We start from the raw sequence: 23,671 nt of genomic DNA, 5'->3' as shown, positions 1-23,671 counted from the left end.
GTAATGTAGTTCGTTATTTTGTGTATTCTATAACTGCTACTATTTTACACAGAAACAGCTCAGCGCATCAGCATAAAAAGCGACTCCTGGTTCACGTCCACTGCAACTCTTTTTCCTTTTATTGTGTCAGGTGTTATACCAACCTTGTGTTTCAAGACTTTCACAGAGTTCAGACTTGGCCTCTCCATTGGGCCTCAGGCCGCCTTTGGGGTTGAACTTGTTGGACATGGTGGCCGCGGTGACCACAGCCTTCAGGCTGCGCTTGCGCTTGGGTACGTTCTGCTCTGGATGGAAGAGAACCACGTAGACCTTGGGCATGTAGAGCATTCCCAGAGAGACTGACGCGCTGAGGCTTACAGAGATGGTCAGGGTTGTTGTCTGGATATACATCTGTATTATGGAAGAAATGGCGGAGAGACATACAAACAGAATCATTCAGTGAGTGATGGGCAGTAATGGTCAAGCTGTGCACACAGTAATGATGGTTGTGCCACCTAGAGCCTGACTAATTTGAATTTAGTCAAAGATAATCTAATTCATATATTTTCTTCTGAGAGCCAGTTTTCTAATAAAGCTGCAGGAAGCATGTGATTGCTTTGTAGTCTTGCATGTAGAACTGCACAACATTGCTCGAGTAATGGCATGTAAATCACTGCTTTATATGTAGGAGAACTACACAGTATCACACAATCATCTTATAATAAAACATGGTGATGGCATACGGTGCATTTCAATACTTTTATATGCTTGGTTCATCTCTCCTGACCTCTGCTTTCATTGCTGTGTTTGTATATTTGTGATGTACAACTAATAGAAATGTCAGTCTCTAGTCTATGTATAGATGTCTTTTTTTTTTTTCTTTTTTTTTTGCCCTGAGGTTTTAGACAACAGCATAAGGATTGTGTGTCTTTGCAAAGCCAGTGACAGCTGCAACTCACAGCTGGGTAGCTGATATATAGCTACAGGCAACAACCGTGGGAGGAGAGGAGAGAAACATCCTATAGCATATTAAAAGTGCTTGCAAGTAATTTTTTATTTATGATAATCATCCCAGAGCTCAGAGCATAGTCCACCTCTGATATGTCGACGTGGAGAATGTGGCGAGTCAGCGCAGTGGTTGTAAAAAAAATATAATAGCTAGGTCAGATTTGATATTGAAACACAGATATAAAATGCTTTTACACATCAGGTGCACCTTTTTAGAAAATGTGAGAACATGATTCCTTCAGTTTAAGAGTGTCCTTCTATTACAAACTTAATGAAAATAATCACAATACTAATGAGTCTTAATTTAAAGACTTGTTTAAAGTGTCAGAAACATTAATTTGGAAACGGAGGAAGACCAGTTCATGTTGGCCCTTGGTTGAAAAGAGAGGTCTTTCTGAAGTTAAACACAAGAGTGTACGTTGGCAACACAGCAGGCAGGCATCCTTCAAACAGATTTGCCTGAGGTTTTTCCTGACATTACATTTGCAGACATCACCAATGACTAAGTCATTTGGCATTGGGAATAGCCCACAGGGCCCTGAAACGCTAGCATGTCAACACTTCTAAATTGTGTTTCCCAACATGGGGTTATGACACGTTGTTTGTATGTAAGCTCGTTTTTCTTCCCTTTTCATGATGCTTTGCACAAACCCTTCCAGCACCATGAGCATCCATACTGCAGGTTAATGTCTATTAGAATGAATCTGGAAAACAATATGTATATTGTAGTATGTCAAATTACATACAGGAGGTTGTTTTCAGGCGAGTATTTGAGTAGCACGCTTGTGTTTGTGTATGCATAGCACAGGTAAGACGCGACATAAATTCGTCCTATTTATTACTATTGTTGAAATGAATTACATCACCTCTCATACGTGATGCATGTTGATGTAATATAAACAGCCACTATATAGAAACTGGCACAAATTAAGCCTCCTGAAGCCATGTCAGTTAAGAAAAAGATGTCAGTGCGAAATTGAAGCGTTAGGGCATTGTATTCCATCATACTGCAAGCAGAACATGAGAATTCCTTGGTGATGGAGGGGGGGGAGTGTTGTAATCTCCTGAGGAGATTACATGTGGCCTGGGGTGAGTTTGGAACAATATTGCTACCCCTCTGGAGTACAGAGAGGAGTCACTCTGTGAGGGGAGCCAAGACCTTTGTCCATTTTCATCGGCTCTGGTGACATAAATTTTCCCTGACACGCCGATATGATTGCCAATCTGCTCCTTCGGTACAGCAAGGGGAACAAGGCTAGGGACAGAAACCTCAGTGGGCTGAGCTATTATGAAGTTTCTTTGAAGCAGGATTCCTCCTTTTTGTCATTAGGCATCAGATCCCTCATCCAGACAGCTGCAAGGGCTGTCTCTACCTATACACAAAGCCTGTGAACAGGAACGCACTACCACGGCTCTTCCGAGTCCCTGTATCTAAATACTTTTGGCCTAAGGTTTTCTGGACGTAGATGGAATTACATTAAGTGATTAGCAAAATGGTTTATTTTCTATATTTAGCGAGATATGTCACAGAAGACAAAGCACAGGTATAAATATTGAATCTAACGATGGCTGTATTCCATTTACAGGAACTGCTTCAGTTTCTCGGTCCAGGTTTTTGTTCATGATGTCTCCCTGTCACACTGTCACGGCTTACTGGGAAACTTGACGAGAACAATTGTTGTTAGTAACACCTGTGCTTTTGCTGCTATGAGTCAACATTTCTGCCATGAAAAAGGCTTAAACTTCAATTTGGTTTAGTCTCATATACATCAGTTACTGTTTCTTTGGAATGGGACAACACTGTTTACAGGGACCACGGAAAAATTGTGCTTTCAGATGTCTGTCTGTTACTGTGTTATTTTACATGCACATTTAATAAGAAAGCATTAATATTTAATGGTGTATATAGGACAGTGCTTAATGAATAAACAGGATATAATCCATCTGGGGAAATAAAACTAAATTGCTTTTCTGAAAGCTGAACAAAACAAAATTTGCAGGGCAAATCCCAACAGAATGTTTTTTGGAATAGTTTTTGGTGTAGAACAGATTTGGATTTGGCTGCCTGTTTCATCACTGGCTGTGTTTACGTGCATGGAATAGCTCACAAAGATGTTTCCATCAGAAAATCTTAAACTGATTATCCCTGTGGCATGATCCTTCCCACACACACATTCTACAGTCCACCACCAACAACAAGAACATTATTAAGAGTGACACCATTTGGGCAACCTCATACTTTTATGCCACAGACTTGCTGCCTGTTAATGCTAAAGGGCTTTGAACAAATCAAAATAAAACCCATCTGGTTAAAAAAGATCTAATCGATTGTAAGTTCTGCCACAAGCTTATTCCAAATGTATGCATGTATTATTTAATGTATTAATTAATTATTTGAGGAGTTGTGCTTTTTTTTGTTTTTACAGTATTGAACATGGCAGACAGAGAGAAACTTCAAAACATGACTTGAGCCTAAGTATTTTACTCTCCCAGTTGGGTCTTCCTGACCGCCATGACGAAATGTACTACTTGTGTTACGAAGCAGGGCTGATACTGAGAGCAATAAGAAGTACAGATGACGAAGTTTCCAATTACAGGTTGTTTCATCTATCAAAAGTTGGGCTGCCAGTAAATGAGTCATTTGGATGAATGGTAGTCTCCAAACGTTTACTTGTTCCAGATATTATTGGTTTACTACAACTCTACCTTTTTATTCAAACTGTGGACAAAGAAACACAATTTCTCTGACATGAAGCGCTATATTTTAAAAGGTTTATGGCATTTCCCTTTACTATCACTTTGCTGGTATAAAAGTCCATTACATTGCCTTTAACCACACACTATTTCATGGTGTTGACAATTTAAATTCTGATATTATGCAGAACCACAGCCTCCCTATACTGTTGCTTTTATTGCGATCACTAGCTTGACATTTCCACTCTTCCTCCACTCCATTTGCGTTGAACAACCTCAAAATTAGTACCTGTAAGAGGTAATTTCTGATTCACTTTCTCCTGACGAGCAGCATCAAACAGCAACAGTAATGTCATGCTACTTCAAACCTGCGTTATCTATTTCTGTGAGCATGAATGTGCAGTGATTGGCTCCTCTGTATTCCCACCTCACAAGTGAGGCTGAATCAATCACACGTACACACAGAAACACACAATTAAAGAAAACATATCCAAGAAAACTTGAGGTGAATGGACTTAAAAACCTTGTAATCCTCACAGTGGAGCACAAAGCCATTTCATTTCATGATGAATAGTGGCAGCATCCACAAACACAAGAGGCTGATGCTGTACAGCAAACATAATTTGAATGGCCATTTTCTTTACAAGGTGGCAGGGAATATAAAAGAACTCCAAATGTAAAGCTGACATCTAACATGCACAAATGAATGGATTAGCTGCCATGGTACTCTAACTATTGTACAGTAATTGGTGGAAGCCTGGTGACTGCATTGGCATCTGGAGAAAAATATAGTTTTTATGCTTTCACCATACTTGAAATTTAATACTTACCTTTTCTGCTGATTGTGAGGTCCCAAAGAAGATGGGGATGAAGGCAAGCCATACAATGCAGGTGGTGTACATGGTGAAGCCGATTGGCTTGGCCTCGTTGAACGTCTCGGGAACCCCTCTGGTCTTGATGGCGTAAACTGTGCAGGTGACCATCAGCAGCATGCTATAACCCAGCAGACAGATGAGGGACAGGTCTGATATATCACATTTCAGAACACCACGGGCCATTTTAGGATTGGCTGTACGCTGGTCCTGATAGTCGATGATGGCTTGCGATGGGTCAACACCAAACCAGATGCACACCCCAAGGAGCTGCACGGATATCAGGCTGAATGTGATGACTAACTGGGAGGCTGGGGAGATGAATCGAGGGGCACTGACTGACATCTTGCCTTGCTCAAAAATCCTGTAGATCCGATTTGTCTTGGTAAGCAGTGCTGCATAACTTATGCTCATACCCAGGCCAAGGAAAATCCGTCGCAGGGAGCATATGAACACATCAGGACTGGAGATCATGAGGAATGTTGTAGCATAGCACAGAAAGATACCTGTCAGCAGCACATAGCTCAGTTCTCGACCTGATGCTTTAACAATGGGTGTGTCATTGTAGCGAACAAAGGTGACGACCACAAACAGAGTAGCCATAATGCCCAGGACTGCAAGAAGGACTGGGATGACTGCCCACGGGGAGCTCCACTCCAACTTGACAATAGGAATGGGATCGCAGCCAGTGTGGTTCTCATTAGGCCGCAAATCAAAGCGACACATCTTGCAGGTGTAAGTGTCTGCCTGATACTGGTAACCATCACAGTTCTCACAGTGCCAGCAACATGGGATTCCTTTCACGGTCTTCTTGCGCTGTCCAGGACGGCAGGGTTGGCTGCATATAGAGGAGGGGACTTCTGGGTTCCCGCCAGGCCACTGCATTTCATTGGTCTGGAGAGAAATATATTGAGAGGGGAGAAATGCAGAAATTATTTCATCACCCTACTAACAATGATGTGACTCACACCCCTGAAATCCAAACCCAAGGTAAATAAATACTGTGTCAGTCAGTATAGCGAAAATATTAACACGATTTACTACATATTCTTACACTTGTTACGTATTAAACAACGTGCTACATAATGCATGGGGACACAATTCAATTAACACTTAGATTAGTTTACATACACAGTAGTGCATGCAAGAATGGAGAGAGAAAAAAAAAACCTAAATGGGATATTCACCCCATGAAAGCAGTCTTTTTTTTATCAAGACATCATTGTGTAAACTCACTGAATTACAACTCAAGAGGAAACAACTTTGCTGTTTAATTACTTCCAGGGAGTGCTGCACTTACTGGAGGAAAGATAAGTAAACAGAGTTTAGCTGTGTGGTGCTGCAGTCTCGACACGAGTGCAGTGCAGTATCCATGTGCCTGAGCCATTGCACTGATTTATTTTTACTACAACACAGTTTTCTTAAGAGGCCTTATTAAATAAAATAGGGTGCGGAAAGGGATAGGGGAATATTCTGTTATATTCATTATTCAAATAAACATCTGGCTGGTTTAGATGATTGGTTTTTATGTCTAAAAAAATATCTCCATATGGCATTCCTGATATTCCTCCGAGGTCTCTGCCATGCAGGTGATGCTGGTTAAGTTGATCTGTGTAGCAGTAGCTCAGGATCTAATACCATACCTTCAGTATGCACGTCAACAAAATAAGAACCCTCGGGGGCTCATGTATAAATGATGCATAACAACAAAAATGATGCATGATACATTGTTCCTTACAGAGTCTGCCATTTAAAGCAAAGCAGTTTTGATGTAAACATATGCAACACTCTGGGCACCATGAATATGTAGTCGATGCTGAACGGGATACTGGTGCATTGCTGTATCATGATATTATGGCAAATGTCGAACTGAGGTTAACAAATCAAAAAGATGTCTTCTCTTTATACTCATAGTAGACCTACTCATATGAGCATAATTGTTAGTAGAAATACTGTACAGTGCACTCTATACTGACCTAAAGCTTTTGTAGCCTGTATGTTTATGAATTCTAAAGCCGACCAGGAACACAGTGATTTATTATTAATATTATTCTGTCGGATGTTGCCCTATAAAACTCATACGTTCAGCATAATCTTTAATAAAAATGATAAGTTGTGAAAAGCTGAAAATGTTAAAGAAATAGACTACTTTGGTACTAGTGGAAGAAAATAAACTCACAAAAGTATTTTTAAGATCATGTGGACTTGATTGTAAATTATGAAGGGTGCCTTTCATATATCTCTACATCTATTTCCTACATATCTGTGAGACTCATGGTCACAACACTCATCTCCTGACCTGGTGAAGCTACACATTGAAAATTGGTCCAGAAAAATAAAGCATACAGTCTTTTAATCTGTATATTTCAAGTAATATTTAAAACATTCATACGTCTAAGTGGAGCTGATCGGTCCAGTGGCCAATGATCTTGTATTCTGTGGTGTTATTTGTGATCTGGTATTGGTAGATTTCATAGCGACCAGGAGCATCTCCATTCACGTTGAAGACCACCGGGGTGCCAGCAATTCCTGAGGATGAGGGGGAAAAAAAGAAGTTATTGTATTTCTTTTAAAAGGACAAATTTAAACTTGAATGCTACAAGCTTGAAGACAAAGTCAAGCTGTTAAGTCTTATAATGATCCGAGATGAAATGAGACTGCGTGGAGACTTCAAGCCAATGCTGTAATGGTGTTAATGATGAGAGAAAAATAGATGTTGACAGCCATGTTGTCCTGGTCCTTTGAGGAGAGCCAGGGCTGCTGTCTGCTCATGTTCCCATATCATTTCACACTCCTTCATTCTGCTTATTGCCCCATTTCTTGTTATCCACAAGGTCCACACTCGGAGTGCTAACGAATGACAGCACTGATTCTGATTACCACTCTGAGGTCTCTCTCATCCCTCTGCTACCCGATTCTGAGCCAGCCTACAAACTCTCTCTCCGGCTTCACAACTTGTGATAAAACTGTGACATGAGGGAACGGAAATTCACAGATTCAGTGATGAGAACCAACCACAGAGCGTCTCTGAGGAAAGTACCATTAATAGCATTCCCATCTCTGTCTATTTGCTCCCACCAAATTTGCTTTCTCTCCAATACTCAGCAATTCTGTAACATGTTGAAGTGGGGTTTGAAAATTGCAAAATAAATGCCCTTAGTTAACTTGCTTGAAATGTGTTTTGGATTGCCCCACAGTCAATATGTGGATGTTGGTACAGTAGATTTCAGAGCTACAACATCGACTGATTTTTCTGCAACAGAAAATGAATATACATCACACCCAGTCACCGGACTCTGTGTTTTCCAGCATCTGGGAGTTGTTTTGTGTCCCACAAGTATTGACTATACTCTCCCGTGTCGTAAGAATAAAAGGAATTATTCATTTCACTGTTTTGTTCCCTTTAATAGGTCATGGTATTGATTGTTAATTGAACCTGTGAGTCAGAGTTTGGAAACCTGTGAGTCAGGGTTATGAGACCAGGCTCCCTTGTGCACCTTTGTGTATTTCAGAGGTCTTATTAAAACTCGTAGGATTTAATTGCGTTGGAATCATCCTGCTGCATTATCTAGAGGGCATGTCTAAGACAACAGCAGGCAGTCACACAATTATGAAAATTTTCTTGCCCATCTCAGCAATACATGGAATTGAGTGGGATGTATATTTCTACTAATTTGATTGCTTCAATCGATTAGTTTCACCTATTAACTTGCAAAAAGGCAAGGAAAGGAAACACCACACAAGAAAGCCATGAAATCAGATAAAAATATCTACTGCTATCAGCTACAGCTCTGCACAAATACACGTAAAAATAGTAAAGTAAAACGTTCTGTTAATTTAACACGAAATGTGGTCGTTCAGTACACAGGCTTTGTGTATGACTGTAAATGCTTTGGGATGCCGCGTGGAGACGACGAGGGAAATGTGTGCGAGACAGCTAATGCGCACTTTCAAATCAGATGAGAATAATATGAACATATATGAATATGATTTGCGTTTATTCATTGCTGTTGTGACAAAAGCTGTGAAATTAGTCTAAATTATCCCAGCGGTCTGCTAGTTGGAATTCCAAGACTGCTTACAGGTTTTAAAAGGCTGGTTTATTGAAGCAGACACGAAAAAAAAGAAAAAAAAAAGGAAAGGCACTTCCACTCCATTAAAAGCCATTAGCCAAAGCCACAAGAAATCTAATGTGTTTGCAAATGTTGTGAAGTTCATCAGCAGACTTTTATTTGATCATATTTTATACAAGTGCAGAGGTGGCTTGAGTGAATCGGATTTCTTAGATGAGGGTATTCGTTACAAGCCTAACAATTCAGTTTAAAGAACACAGAATTAACACGTTTTACTCAGCAGTAATTTAAAAAATACCAAGATTCATAGCTGTCAGAGATTTTCTTTCTACTCTAAATGGAGACCAAGCCTTACATGGTTATTAGTCGTTCAATCGGGCAGAGTTAAGGTCTAATGGTGGGGTTAATTATATTTTCAGTGTTCCCTCTTTTATGACAGACCTCAGAAATAGTTAGTCTTTCCAACTGTACATCACCCTTGCTGCACTGCTTAATATTCCTAGTTCCCCGGACAGGCAAAATCCATCATTAAGCTCTATGCACACTCTTTATATTATAGGTTGGTTTGTATTGGTCTGAGCAGAGAGAGACTTTATTCTCTCATGCAAATCAGTGGCTCATATTTGTGCTACCGTACATCCACAGCATAATCTTAATTACTGTTATGTCTGAGCACATTACTCTGCAGTGTATGTTTAATATATGAGCCTGTGACTCTGTGCTTCCTCAAGTTATATCCAGATTAAATTAGTAATCAAATCTCATGAAAACAGGCAGCCTTAAATCACTATTTAAACTTGCCAACCTTTTATTCACGATACTTCCAACACAGCTTCGCTATCAGGTTTTAGGTTTACGCAAGGTTACTTAATAAAATAAAATGTCCCCGGGCAAAGCAGCATCAAGTACAGCTGAGTTTGAACTATTCCTGAATATACCCAGCAGCTGTTTCGTTCAGCATCACTGGGATCACAATCTCAATACCATGCATCAATAAGTATCAACTTCATCTACAATATCTGTAGTGCTTTGGTTTCCTCTTTCCTTTAGTCAGCATGGAAGCTTATAAACAATTCCCTGAATACACAGGGATCATGTGAATATACCTGCTTTTGTACAAAAACCTTTTTAAATTCTCCGTTTCTGTGCCGAAAGACTCTTAAAAGCAAGGCATTATTCCGGTAAAGTGCAGCATTGATTTTTCTAGCCATCCTGTTGTAGCCCCAATGGCTTCAGTGCTGACAAGCCTTCCAGTAATGATACGTAAATAAAGGAAATCATAAAGAATTGTAGTTAAATTTGAAAACTGAAGCCTGCTATATACAGTATTTCACATACAGTATTTCACATTAAAGCTTTACTCCAGTGGGAGAATTGATATGCGTTATCCTGTAAAAGTAAACAAATATGACTTCAGGATGCACCTCTAAACAATGTTCTTCCTTTTTTTTATTTTACACAAATGAGGACTGACCTGCTTACATAGTAATGAGCACACTCAGGAACAGGTAAACACTGTTTTGACTTTGAAGATGTGGCGCACACTAAAACACTGCTGAGTGCTGCAGAGTTTCCTTTCAGCGTCCATTAGGGATGAAGACTGCTGCAAACACATGTGTCAAGTTAACCTTTTAGTATCCCAACAAAACAACGTTTACATTAACTAGGATATTATACATCATCTATGCTTAATTCAAATGTAGGTTCCTAAACCAAAAGCCAGGTCATGACTTTGGCATGAGTTTTCATTTTAGCAGTTTTGTACATTTTCTCTTAATTTAAGATAGCAGCCAAAGTGATGCATGTTCCTGCTATTCTTTGAGAGCTGTAGTTTACCACGTGCCTTCGTTTTGAATGGAGTTTAAAGAAAGTAAGCTCCCCCATCCTCCCCCCGTCCCAACTCCACTTATAGAATGTGCATTTGCAATTCAACTAGGCATCCAACTCAAGCAACACAGTATGTTGTTTGTCATCCCCTTCCAAAACTTGTATGATAAGAAGCTCCTGTCAGCTGTGCAGTGTTGTCTGCGAGCACTGTTCAAATACATATGGCCATTCTAAAATAGATAATTTGCCGGTTTCCTGCCACTACTATGGTAACGGTGATAAGGCTTCTTAACCTTTTTAGAAAAAGCACTACTTATGATCAGATTAATGAGCTGGTAAAAGATACCGATGTTGACCGTTTGGTAGAAAATGCAAATAAACCAAGTCACACAGTTTGATGTATTCAACCATGCTAACATCCTGTGTGAGGTTTTGCTGCTCTAATAATGATATTGGGCAAATATTCAACCTTTTGTTTACAGTTGCTAAAGGTCCTTGTCAAGTAAACGTATATGTTGTTCGTGTAACTCTCTAACTGCTGGTAGATCAGTGTTGAGATTTATGCTGTAAAAGTTGGCGTTTGGCCTTAAGACTCATTAGTTCAGGGCATAAACTCTTGCTTCCCACCTAAAAATACTTCCTTTTGTGTTCTTTCGGGCACTCGGCCATCTTCTGATTCTGCAGCAGTGGGTGTGTTTTGCATCATCCAGAACTTCTTTTTTTACTCATAGATTATAGTTTTTTCTCAATCACTGTAATTTATTCCTGTCATGTACTTGCCATAGCGTAAGTGCCCCTCACCCAAAGATCCCACTCTGTAATTGTCATACAATAAATGTATCCATGGCTGTATAATCATCTGTGAGGGTAGAGTAGGTTCAAGAAAGTGTCAAACTGCTTGCATTGCATTCCGCGTGATTGCATGGACACTCTGACCCTCTTCTCATCTGATGTATAATTTTCTCAAGTTGCTATACCCACTAATGCTGACCTAAGCAAGACCCTCTTCTGTGTACATTTTTATCATTTCTCCACAAGCCAGCAGGTTAAATCCATGCACATGCCCTGTCTATGCATGTATCTCTTCTTGTATATGTCGGCCTATAATTAATTTTCAAAGCTTCAAAGTGTATCTTACTGTTGTGGAAAGTTTGGGCTTTAATTTAGTCTGAACACATATGCATAATTGTTCCTTTTATAAATATCCATGTTTACACTCTGTAGTCGAAAGGTTTAAGTTCCAGATTGTCAAAGCAGTCATTAAAGATGAATAGCAGAAGACAAAACACTGTCCCTGTTCAAAACAATAAGCTAACACAGCTCTGTCCAAAAATAATTTGTATGAACTGAGGAGGCTTTTGGGCATATATACATGTAGCAATAGAAATAGAGTGAGTGCAGTCCCTTCAGTCTATATTCTTTATTTAAATGTTCTAGTTGTTCTTATGCAAAACAATGAGCGACAAACAATTCAAATAAGGTACATGTTCTGTCCCAGAAGTAAGAAAAACTCCAGTGACCTCTGATATTAATAACTAATAATTCAGCCATGGTCCATGTTGTGTGGTTTAACTGTTTATTATTTGATTTTAGTTTTTGTTTCCTGACCACTGAAAAGACTGAACAACATGGATGTTTTTAGAGATTTGTAAAAAGTTTGAAGATTAGAAATCTGTTAAAATCACAAAGATTTTGGGCGTTGTTTAGCTCAGTTGGTAGAGCCATGCCCCATGGGCGAAGGCTGAAGCCCAGGGTTCGAATCAGACCTGTAGCTCTTTCCCGCATGTCTATCCCCATCTCTCTCTCTCTGCATTCCTGTCACTCTTCAGCTGTCTCTATCAAACAAAAAGCTTGGAAAGGCCCAAAAGAATAATCTCATCTAATTTAGGTCATGTATGTACATACTAAGCAGGATATTTACATTTGAAAAATCATCCTGTCAGTGCTCTGTGGTCTTCAGTGTCTTGTATCGGCCATCATATACCCTGATACTGATGAGTATCTGTCTGTTTTACATCAGCCTGGCTGATTTATTGGCTTACATCGAGTCGTGGATGCCAGTTTGTCTTACAATATGGCATGTAAACCCCAGAAGCTCATTTAGTTTGTCTCTTTATTACATTTTAGGTGTTCAGCTGATGGTTTTTACAGAGAGTAACTTATAAAAGGATCTAAACCATGTGACCGGTGTTGGACATGTATTTACTTCAAACCTATTTCTAACTCTCGACATCACTGTACACTTTATTTTACACTAAAAATAGATTTTAAGTGCACCTTGGATAGCCACTGGGAAACTATTGCTCCCTTTTTTTTGCTGGTGCTGTGTTTTAACTCTCTTCCCCTCTCTCATACAGTATTTGTACAATTTTATCTCCAGCCTGTGCACGTCAAGCAGGAGATCTTGCGTGGGCAAGTCAAAGCTGACAAGATAGGGCGGGATATCTCACAAAGCACAGTTCCTGCGCATCATCAACGATGATAAAACACGCTGTTCTGCTGCTGATTGTCAACCCTCCCACTGATCTCAGCCTCTTATACTTGCTGGGAGTAATTTACGTTCAGTAGCCTGATAATTGGAGACCACTGTACGCTCACAAAGCATCTGCATGAGCATGTCGGTGAACCCAAAAATAGGACATACAAGTTGGCTCAGATTCCATGACACAAATGCCTCAGAATGATAGTTATCCAAGATTGCTTTAGTACAAATAAGCAGATTTCTTATGATACATTTTTGCAGAATATTAGGCGATAAAAGTATTTCCTGGAACTTTGTTGTAGAGAAATTGTGCAGTCAACCTACAGTAACGTACAATTGTGACCTTACTTAGGTAGAATTAGGAGTACACACCTGTGAAGTTGACATTGCGGATGTACTTGAGCAGCAGTGTGCCGTTGATGGTGTCCATCTTGTTGCAGAGGCCGACTTTTCCAGGACATAGATCTTTGTGCATGTTATGTAGAGCGTGAGCCATGGCGTAAACCGCATCAATCACAAACTGAACCTTCCCCTCTTGTTCGTAGGATGAATCCTTCCCGATCCGCTCATGGTCTAAAAGAAAACACACACAACAACGCAATAGTTACAACTCGTGAAACGATTCCCCACATACTGTAGGACTGACTTGATGCAGGAAATTCTGCAAGAAATATAATCGCTGATTGAATTTAACTTCCATATGTTCCCATGCTGTTTTACTAGCTCGTTGCAATCATGACAGGCAATCAAAACTTAAATATTTGACATGAATGAAATAATATTCAGAACAAAAAAGCTGCTCTACAATCAATCAAAAGAACTAAACAGTGATTGCTAGAAGTGTAAAATCAGGCTAATGATAGCCTTTCAAGAGGCCTGATTACTCAATTGTGAGCCCATCTTTTTTTCCCCCCATATTTAATTCATTGAGAGATTGGCATTGAATTGTGCATGTTAACCACTAATTATATGCTATTCCTTTTAGACATCAATCACAGAATCCCCTCACAAAATCCAAAATGGTCCCATGTGCAGCCTTTCTCATTATGGTCTGCCGTTCAGTGATTAGACCCACTCAAGATTATTTCACAAGACTCTCGCCATCATATATCTTAATCTGCCTTTCTCAATGCAGCTATCAGAAATTCTGGCCTTATGCAAAGATTTTAAGATAATTAAAAAAACAGGCAATGAGCAAAGATTCCTTAATACAAAGCAAAATTTGGATAGGTAGGGAGTTTATATGATGTCTTAGTGTTTATCCCCACGTGCCATCTCACACCCATTAATCAAGACGGCAGAGTGTGATAGAGTGGTAGAGGGGAAGTGGAAGACACAGCAAGACAGGCCTAATCATTCTTCAGTATTAATGTAATTAGTTATGACAGGTGTATATTAATCATAGCTCGGGTTGTTCTAATGCTTTGAAAATGTGTTAACCCGCCAAGGAAGGTTTAGTTAGCAGCTTCACCCTTTTTTTTTTTTAGCCAAGGCCCCACCAGATACATTGAGCAGAAAGAGTGACAGCTTGTTACTGCTTTAAGTAAGGTTGTCACGCAACCAGAATTAAAATATGATACCATGGCAAAAAAAGAGAGAACAAGGTGTTTATCAGAGAATGACATTGTAACTAACATTAGTCTGTTTCCAGTAGGTTATTTCTTATGTCACCATTTTAATTCTACTTAATTCTCCATCTTATTTTAGTGTTTACTCACAAACTACTTTAATCCGCTCACCTTGCTTTTCCCTCCTCTTTTCTCCCCACACACATGTACACACACTCCTAACACTCTGTCTCTTACTGCACACGCTCCACCTCTTTCTGTTTGTTTCTCACTGTATGCTTTAATAAGTCATCCAACAAACAGACCTTGCATTTTTTTCCTATTCCATTTTTTACAACAGAAAAAACGAAACATTAGAAACCAACGTGGTTCTGATCAACATAGACAGAAACCACGTGTGTTCACTGCTGATTCTTCTTTTTCCCCTTACGGTGTGACCGGGGCAAAAGAGATGCACAAAAAAACTAAAACAAGCGGCGACCTCCATGACTGTGAAGTGAAGCCCATGCCTAAGTGCCAAAAACTGCAGTTCCTTGAACGGTTACTTGAAGCTGGCTACAGAACAAGTTAATCTCCATAAGCCCCTATGTTAAAATGCCCAACTTCAAAGCAGAAATAAAAATGTTTACAGCCTGGTACAAAAAACAGTTTTGGTCTCTATAACTCATTTCGGCGTTCGTGACAACTGTACTGATGGTGAATTTTTATTTAACTCACCTGTTCAAATTCTATTAAGACTTAAAGTTTTGCATAATCAAGAGCGTGGCTGCTTTGATTGGCAGGTGGGTGCCATTACAGGTGGCATGTTTGAGCACCCAGGCTTCATTCGGCCCACATCAGGTCCCCTGAAGGTCCACATCTTCGCCTTATTTCAACTCCTTGTATTAGTACGTCAATATAAAGAAATACACCGGGAGAACTAATGGCAATAAAACAGAAATCCCAACTCGTCCTCCCTTCATTTGGTGCTTGTGAACTGTCAGCATCCATAAAGCAAGCAGCAAAATCCACTCTCTAATAACTTCATAATGAAATTGATCCATTATCATTATCAAAATATATCAGTGGATCAACAGTAAGAGGCAGGGGAAGAGTGTCCCTTGCACTCAAGACGATGATCATTTAATCAAGGCTTCAACAGCAAAATCAGTTTGAAAATCCATCAGCGATGCAGACTGTGAGAACAGAAAACAGTCTTCTTCCTTTCTATCATGACATTTTCAACTCAACGCTGTTCTCTCTCACTCATAACTACTGCCAAATATCGCATGATCATTGTGGCTCCTACCGTAAATGTGCTGTCATGTCTGGATAAAACGGTAACGAACATTTATGTAAAAGACCTTTTGCACATAGATGAAGTCAGCAATGTTACATAGTCAATCGCTGAAAACGTTTGTTTGTTGCCTGTGTTTCATTGCATTTATATATTTGCTGCAGCACAACCAGGTGTTGGTAAAATACTAATAGAACAGCTGAGATGTGAACGCAAGTTATGACCTCATAATTATGTAACTGTCCTTTTGTCATGTCTTAATTATGAACCCGTCATTAAAGTAACCTTTTCTTTAGCCTGAAAAATAAAGTTAACCATGGAAGTTGCAAGTCAAAGTGCTTCATTCTTAAAGTTCAAAGTAACAAAACTGTGAAAAACAGGAACAGGGCACGCTCTCCATCTCACACTTTGAGTGTTTTAGTGTACAGCCGTGATGAGGCAGGCTGAGTAAATATAGACACTGCGTATTGACAGCTTTACCCTTTTATTTACAACCAATTTGAACACCGCATCTCCTTCATTTTAATGTCTTGCTTATTTCCTTCTTTCTCAATGAATGCAGACCTAGATTTGTGCAGCCTGAAATGAGTTGCCTGCAGTGTTATTTCCCTGAATGTGAAAGAAAAGTTTTTTTTTTTTTTTTGAGTTTTAAAAGGATGTGAATCACAGAGCACCGCAAGCGAATCCCCCTCGAAAATGATAAATTTTGTGAACAGAGACAAGGAAGGCAAGAGATAAAGTCAAAATTATGGATGCCGCTTTTTTTTTTTTATTGATTGTGACGATGCTTTAAGAGCGAATAAAAGTGAAACCAAAAGAATGACACACTGAGGTTCATTTGCATCAGTTTAGTAGATGGTCAGTCTGTTCCCTTGTGCTTTGAAGGTTTGATGCTTTTGTAGAATTTTTTTTTTTTTTTACCAAACTTTTACTCAGTTTAAGAGGTGAAATGTTTGGAAATTGAATAATTTGTATTACAGCACCTCATTTAATTTGCACCATCAAAGAGTGACTTGAAAGCCTAAGAGTCTGAGTCATTAACACATAATGTATAAAAACAAAGGAACCTTAATCAATTTGGTGTGCTAATGGGTGTACTGAAAATTGCACTCACTGTGCTTTTACATGCTGTTATTGCTCTGACATTTTGTAATAATTATGAATAAATAAATATATAATTTAAATGATTTGCCTAGTGTAATCAAGGGGGCAGTATTTGAGTTCTTGGCCTTTTCACTGTCTCACGAGCACAACACAAGATAAGGTAAACAGTGGCACCGTGATCAGATAACAACAGGAGAAAAAAAAGAGAAAGCTCGACATGAAGCAGATGACAAACTGGAATCATATTTTGTTTGCACGCCTTGTAAGATGTCTGTGGCAGCCATTTCTTATCTCAACAGAGCCATTTTATTTTAACAAGTGCTAGCTCTAAACAGATGAATAGCTTTTTGTTTGTCTTGCTCTTATTATCTATATTCTCCCCCAGTATTTGCCTCGCTCAGAAGAGACAATTTACCATCAGTGACAAGCCTCTGAATGTTTAAGTAGCTTCAATATATAACCGGGTTATTCTATATATGAGTGGCGCAGGCAAAGTGAAGCGTGGATAGGCAGTCTGTCTCTTTTTGTGGCTGTCGCAGCGTCTCTCATTTTAATGTTATATAAATCACTCTTTCTCTTTTTATACATTAATATACAAAGGCATATTACTCCTGAGTGGCAGAGTGGGTTGTCTAGTAATCGGGAGGGTCACCGGTTCGAATCCTGGCTGCCCTTGAGCATGGTACTGAACCCCGGATTGCGCCTGATGGCTGTGATGCCAGTGTGTGTATGATTAGTATCATTGTGGGCGCTTTGGATATGAAGCAGTATCCCGCTCCTGATGAGCAGTTGGCACCGTGGCATCCCCTGCCATCAGTGCAACAATGTGCCCATTTGGCTCATTAATGGCAAAATGTGCCTGAGTTTGCCATGCCAGAGCTATTCAATATATAGTTAGTGTGTTTGGGTTTCTTTTAATGCTCTGTAGTTTCCTTTCACCGTTCAAAGGGTTTCTTTTAATGCTCTGTAGTTTCCTTTCACCGTTCAAAGACAGGCTTTGACTCACTGAAATGAAGAAATATGTTCTCATAAACCCTTCTCATGAACTCATGGTTTACTTAACGTAGTATTGGTTTCAGGTGAAAGTATTTCAACACTAGCATAATTCTGTGCGACTGAAACGTGGGTGTTTTTTTTCTCACTTCCACTTCCCCATTTTCTCTCACCTTTCTCACTAGCATGTCTGTTCTGCCACCAAGTACAGTAATTGAGTGGAGATGAGGGGAGGAATAGATCGAGGAAAAGGAGGAATGAATAAGAAAAACTATGCAAGGCAAGAAAATCTTCCAAGCCTTACTTTTTTTTAATATATCAAATAAGAGAGAACAATGTGGAAAACCCCAAATCAGAGGAATTATTATTGAAAGTAGATTATTTTTGTATGTCTTTAAGCATGTCTGGAAGGGATCTCTTAAAGTATGCAAGTCACATATGTTCCCAACACCCAATCATTTAGTTATTTTAACCATGTATTCGACAGACGTAACTGCAAATCTAGCAGATATCTTTCTAGGAAACCTGTAGAAATTCATGTGTAAACGTACTGTATGCTTTTGTCCACACAAACACAGCCTGACTGACTGACAGATGGAGAAAAAGGTGGATGTGATGAAGTGCTGCAGGAAGGTTAGTCAGCAGTGCAAAGCAAGCATTGATGTGAATAAAGATGAAACCGTACTGTATGCTTTTATCAGTGCTCTAGGAGTTTTCATCAAGGCAAACCTTCAGAATCTGAAAGAACACAATGATCCAGAGAGCTAGAGGTCACACTGTATGCTCTTGCCTGCTATATTCCTTTTGATTGGAGGCAAATTGTTTCTTTTTTGCCTCCCTTTCACTGGAGGCAGAGGGGGTGCAAAAAATTTCATTTCATTACTTGTGCACACTGTGATTTCTTTCCTTTGTGCTGCTGAAAACGATCTGTCCGGATAATGTGCCAATGAGTAGACTGGATAGTTCTCCCTCTGTAGGGCATAGTTCATTTTGACATTGTGGGTCAGTCTAGGGTGGGTAACGATACAGTCACCATGTTTTTACCATGTTTTTTTCATCCTACAGACATACAGTGTGTCTGTTTAGGTTATAAAATCCCTGTTTGCACAGTGTCATGGGCTTTATGTCCTTTTAGTCAGCGTGATATATCTGAGTTTCCTCAAACATATTCAGTATTCAACACGCATGGCAACCGCCACCACCGTCACTGTAGAGATCTGATACACGCAGTGCATGCTGTCTATCTTATTTGTGGGAGGTTTTGGGAATCCCACAGTACCTGATCTCCCAACAAGTTCAGTGTAGTGAGTTTGTGTGTGTACATGCTCTTTCTGTGTGCACCTGCAGAGTGGTGGTAGAGAAAAATGTGGTGAAACACGGATATATTTTTCACCGTTTCACAGCGTTTACACCATGAAACCCACGCACAGCGCTGCAGGACCATGGGCTAATCCTTCACATCTGATTTGGACCACGTCCAAATGATCTTTCTCCATCGTTTTGGTTGAACTCAACATGCAAACACGACTGTGAAACTGAACGTTAGTATAATATTTATTTAAACCTGATTTTCATAATTCCTGTCAAAAGTCAAAATCATATTTAAAAATAAAATTTGGTTAATCGCAGCACCCTCTGCAAGATAATTCCTGTGATATTCATTCCCATAGACTACTACATCTGATACAGTGTGTGTATTAAAATGATGATGATGAAGTGATTAATTAGTTTGGTAATTGACCGGAAAATGTATCATTAACATTTTTACAACTTTATTTTTTGTTTTGTTTGGTTTCAAATTGGTTCAAATGTTTAAATATCTTTTGGTTTTGGTCTGTTGCAGCCATCACCTTAAAAACGTAATTGGCATGTTCACAGACCAGCAGTCTATCAATTAATCTAGAATATAATAAAAAACATCAATCAATTATGAAAATAGTGATAACTTGCGGCTCTTGTCGGGTATATTACATTATCACAACTAGAAGTTTTATCTTTATATTTGTCTCAGTTTTATCTATCATTTTATCTCTTTGCATGTTCAAGTTATTACTATTGTTTTACCTCACTGAACTATGATGGTGCTGTGCATACAATAATATACAGTAGTACTGTCAGCCTCCCTGGTTTGGGGCAGTGTTTGCGTGACTGTGATGCCTAACTTTGTATTTTTTGGCACACAAGTTTCTAAAATAATACTTAAAATGATTTGACAATGATTTGACAAACATTGGTTGACAACCATTTCAAACCCCTCCCTTTTTCTTATTCTAATTAAGAAGATTGGGCATCTTTAAAAATAGACTGCAGTTCTTGACAGTGCTTGTCATCTTAGCTCCCTAAGACACGGTCGGTCACATGAAGTGAACTCATTGTTGTAGCTGCAAGCTACGGGTAGCAAATGTGTTTTTTGCTCCTCTAACTGCCTTTAAACAAGAATTAATTATAGAAAATGTCTAGGTAAGAAATTCAGGGTAACAAATGACTTCCTCGTTGCCGTCCTGCACGGTAATTATTCTGAAGCTCTGCAGGTCAGTCATAACTCCTCCACAGTGAAGAAAACATCTTTGTTGTCATCTGGCTAATCATTTAAACCTTGACCTTTTTGTCGCATCTGAAGGGAATTAAAGAGTCGTCGAACACTACTTAGTCGTACGTGGTGTCCTTGATGTTTTCACTGAGCAACGGACGTCATACAATTGAGCAGGCGTGTACTTGAGCCTGGGAGCCTTGATGACTCATGTCTGCAGGGATGCAGAGTGATTCAAACCACCGTGCTTCATTCAAACTGTGAGCCTTAACGTGTGCCCAAATGACGTCAGCCACGAGCATCGCACCTGCAGAGTCTGTCGTCTTTGCCAACATCCCAGCAGAAAAAGAGAACTTTATTTATAGGAAGTGCAAGAAATGTCTGGACTGTTGGCAAATTGCTCTACTCTGTACTCTGCCATCTCATGACGTTTCTCATTGAGGATGCATTTGTTAAAATTAGCTATAGATGAGTAAAGCATGAACAGTCTACTGTCACGCTTTATGCAATAGCATTTTTCACCAAGCCAGATTTGAAGTAATTATGATTGATGTGTCAGCCCTGTTCATTACTGACCAACTGTGATGGGGAAAAGGAGAATTTAATGCCATGATACTGTGCAACCTCTTTCTGCTATCACTAATTCGTCTCTCTCTTTCACAAGTTTCAGCCAGCGCACGTTACTTCTGCCCTGCGAAGACAGGATCATGTTTTATAGTTCAGGAGCGTGAAATAGTGTGGTGTACAGTCAATTCTCTGAGCAGACGAAATGGCAAACTTGTGAATTGTTGAATTGGACAGAGAATGAATTTTGTTTATATTCCCCATGAACCTCACATTGCGTAATTAGTTCAGGAGAGATTTTCTGTTTCTTTCACTTGATCTGATGTGTGTCTAAGCAAGTGTCACTCAAGGAGAGTGTTTTGCAGAGGCAATTGCAGGAAGACAGTGCAAACTTGAGCCTTGAGTAATGGACATGCTGGGAAGTGGGTTGTGTTTGTGTCAGAAAGTGTAGCGTAGTGTATCTCCAAGATTTTTAATGTCATGGTTGAATATTTAGCTAATTTAAACAGTGTGGATGAGAACTTGTATGTAACTTAAATATGACTGCCAATCAAAACTATTTTAGCCGGAGTATTTCTTCTTTGTATTCTTCATTCTTTGTATTCTTTGAATTCTTCTTCTTTGTATTCTTCATATTCTTTGTATTCTTCTCCCTCGTATTATTTTCCTTCATATTCTACTTCTTCGTATTCTACTTCTTCGAATTCTTTGTATTCTTCGTTTTCGTATTCTTCGTATTCTTCTTCATATTTATTTTCTTATTAGAGAAAGTTAAGTAGTGGCTGTTTGCTAAACCCCTCCCCCAAAACAGCAACTGTCCAATCAGAACTTAGAGATAAGGCACGCCTGTCAAACTTGAATACATTTTTTCCACATACTTAAGAGAGATGTATGTACAGTATAGTTTGTGGGGTTGTTGAATTGACAACACACGTTTCTATTAGTGTTTCCATCTCATTTCAAGTAACACCTCTGAACACCTCTTTGTGTAATGTAGTACAAACTAATATTCATTAAGCTGAATCAACAACAGTTGGATTTTTGAAAGTACTTCTCCATGGGACTGCATTAGTTTTAGCTTGGTGTACCTAATAAACTCTGGCAGCAGGGTGTATTATAACCCATATGTGGAGAATTAAAGTAGGCAGATTATGGCCTTTTTAGATACTCTTGAAAACATTTTGCTGCACTCTGGGAAAACCACACGGAGCCGTAAAATGACCTCTGTGTTGTGGGTGACGATGTAGATCTGAAGCTACAAAGTAAATGTTGCCCTGTGGGGCAGCAGATACAACAACATTGTGAAAAATAGCAGAAACAGGACATGAATTATACAGCTGCACGCTGTGTTATTTTCCTTACTGCCTAAGTCCGATACACAGTTAATGTCTCAGTCCTGGAAAATGACCTGCCTGCTGTTATGGTACATAAATCAGTTTCCAGTGACTTGTATTGTGCGATTAAAAGCTTTGATATCACACTAATAGAATAATTACATGCCCCTCTAATCCTGTTAGTACTTTAAGAATATCATTTTGCAGTTCCTGGTGGTTGATTACAGTCTTCCACAGATAACAGATTTTACTCTTTATTCAAAAAACTGTTGACATGATGTAGGGCATGTTGATAAAATATAATCACAGGAACAACAAACAGGATTTTGAGCTTATAAGTTTGCATTGTCTATACAATATAGTATTATAGTTGCGAGGGGGGTTAAAGTAGGATTTGGCAGGTGGGGCAATAAACAGTTAGTCTTCCCACATCTGTTTCCTGCTTCACAGAATGTGAGAAATTGCTGCTTTTATCTGTTTTATATCATCTTAAATTCAACGTTTTAGACTTTAACAAGTAATTTGGACAAAAACAAGCAAATTGAAGATGCCTTTTGGAGCCCAGAAACTGACAAGACTGTCAAACTAAATACGTTAATAAATAACACGTTTTTTAAATATCTAAAAAGCTTTTGATTTCTTTTCCGTTACCACCACTAAGAACTGAATTTATCTCACTCTGAGTCTTATTTTTAACCTCTTAACTTCTATTCATTTAGTCTCTTCACATATTTAATCAACTATCTGTTTTCTCACACATCTCTCCTCGTCCTCTAAAACGTTCTGGCCCACTTTAACCACTGATTATGGTGACTAACGAACACCAGAACAGGAAATGATGTGCGTACAAAAGAAATAATGGGGGAGCATAGTGATGGTACTTGCAAAGGGCTCTGGGTGAAATGATTGTACTTCTTGCCTGTAAAAATGTACTGTTCCCCAGAGGCTACTCAGAGGATGAAGAGGGCCTGCAGCAATTTAGCTGAAGAGCAGCCACCATGACAACTGATAAATACAGAAATCATTGTGAGATAATGCGTTCTCATGAAACCTACAAGAGTGGATTGTTGGAGGCATCTCGCTCTTTTGCCTACGGGACACACTGTTGTTAAGAGAGGTGACAATTAAATCACTGCTTAATTGTTTAGCTTTGCCTGTTCAACTAATGTACCAGTTTAGTACATCTCCTATGGCATTTTGTGACATATTGAGGTTACAGCGTCCTATACCTAATCTGATTATTGTAATGAATACATTTCAAACAACACAATGTTACTCTGCCATCTGTCCTGCACATTGTTCTGATATCTTAATTTGGAGTGCTACAATATCTGGAAAATTGAATTAAATTGCTTTTGACTTTTTCC

General features: G+C 39.2%; 1 protein-coding gene across 1 annotated transcript in view; it reads right to left on the bottom strand.

Annotated features, from left to right (window-relative positions):
• LOC104927451 (metabotropic glutamate receptor 4) overlaps window positions 1-23,671 on the bottom strand; it is a 168,388-nt gene that overhangs the window by 6,133 nt on the left and 138,584 nt on the right. Inside the window, exons 7-10 of the mRNA XM_027288319.1 lie at window positions 13,308-13,508; window positions 6,946-7,082; window positions 4,512-5,447; window positions 144-390 (exon numbers count right to left, since the gene is read on the bottom strand). Coding sequence (XP_027144120.1) covers window positions 144-390; window positions 4,512-5,447; window positions 6,946-7,082; window positions 13,308-13,508 — 1,521 coding nt within the window. The remainder of the gene's footprint in view (window positions 1-143; window positions 391-4,511; window positions 5,448-6,945; window positions 7,083-13,307; window positions 13,509-23,671) is intronic.

Source organism: Larimichthys crocea, chromosome XV, assembly GCF_000972845.2.
Source record: "Larimichthys crocea isolate SSNF chromosome XV, L_crocea_2.0, whole genome shotgun sequence".
Taxonomy (NCBI): Eukaryota; Metazoa; Chordata; class Actinopteri; family Sciaenidae; genus Larimichthys; species Larimichthys crocea.
Note: the sequence above shows the minus strand (reverse complement) of the source record. Positions and strands in the feature narration are given on the sequence as shown.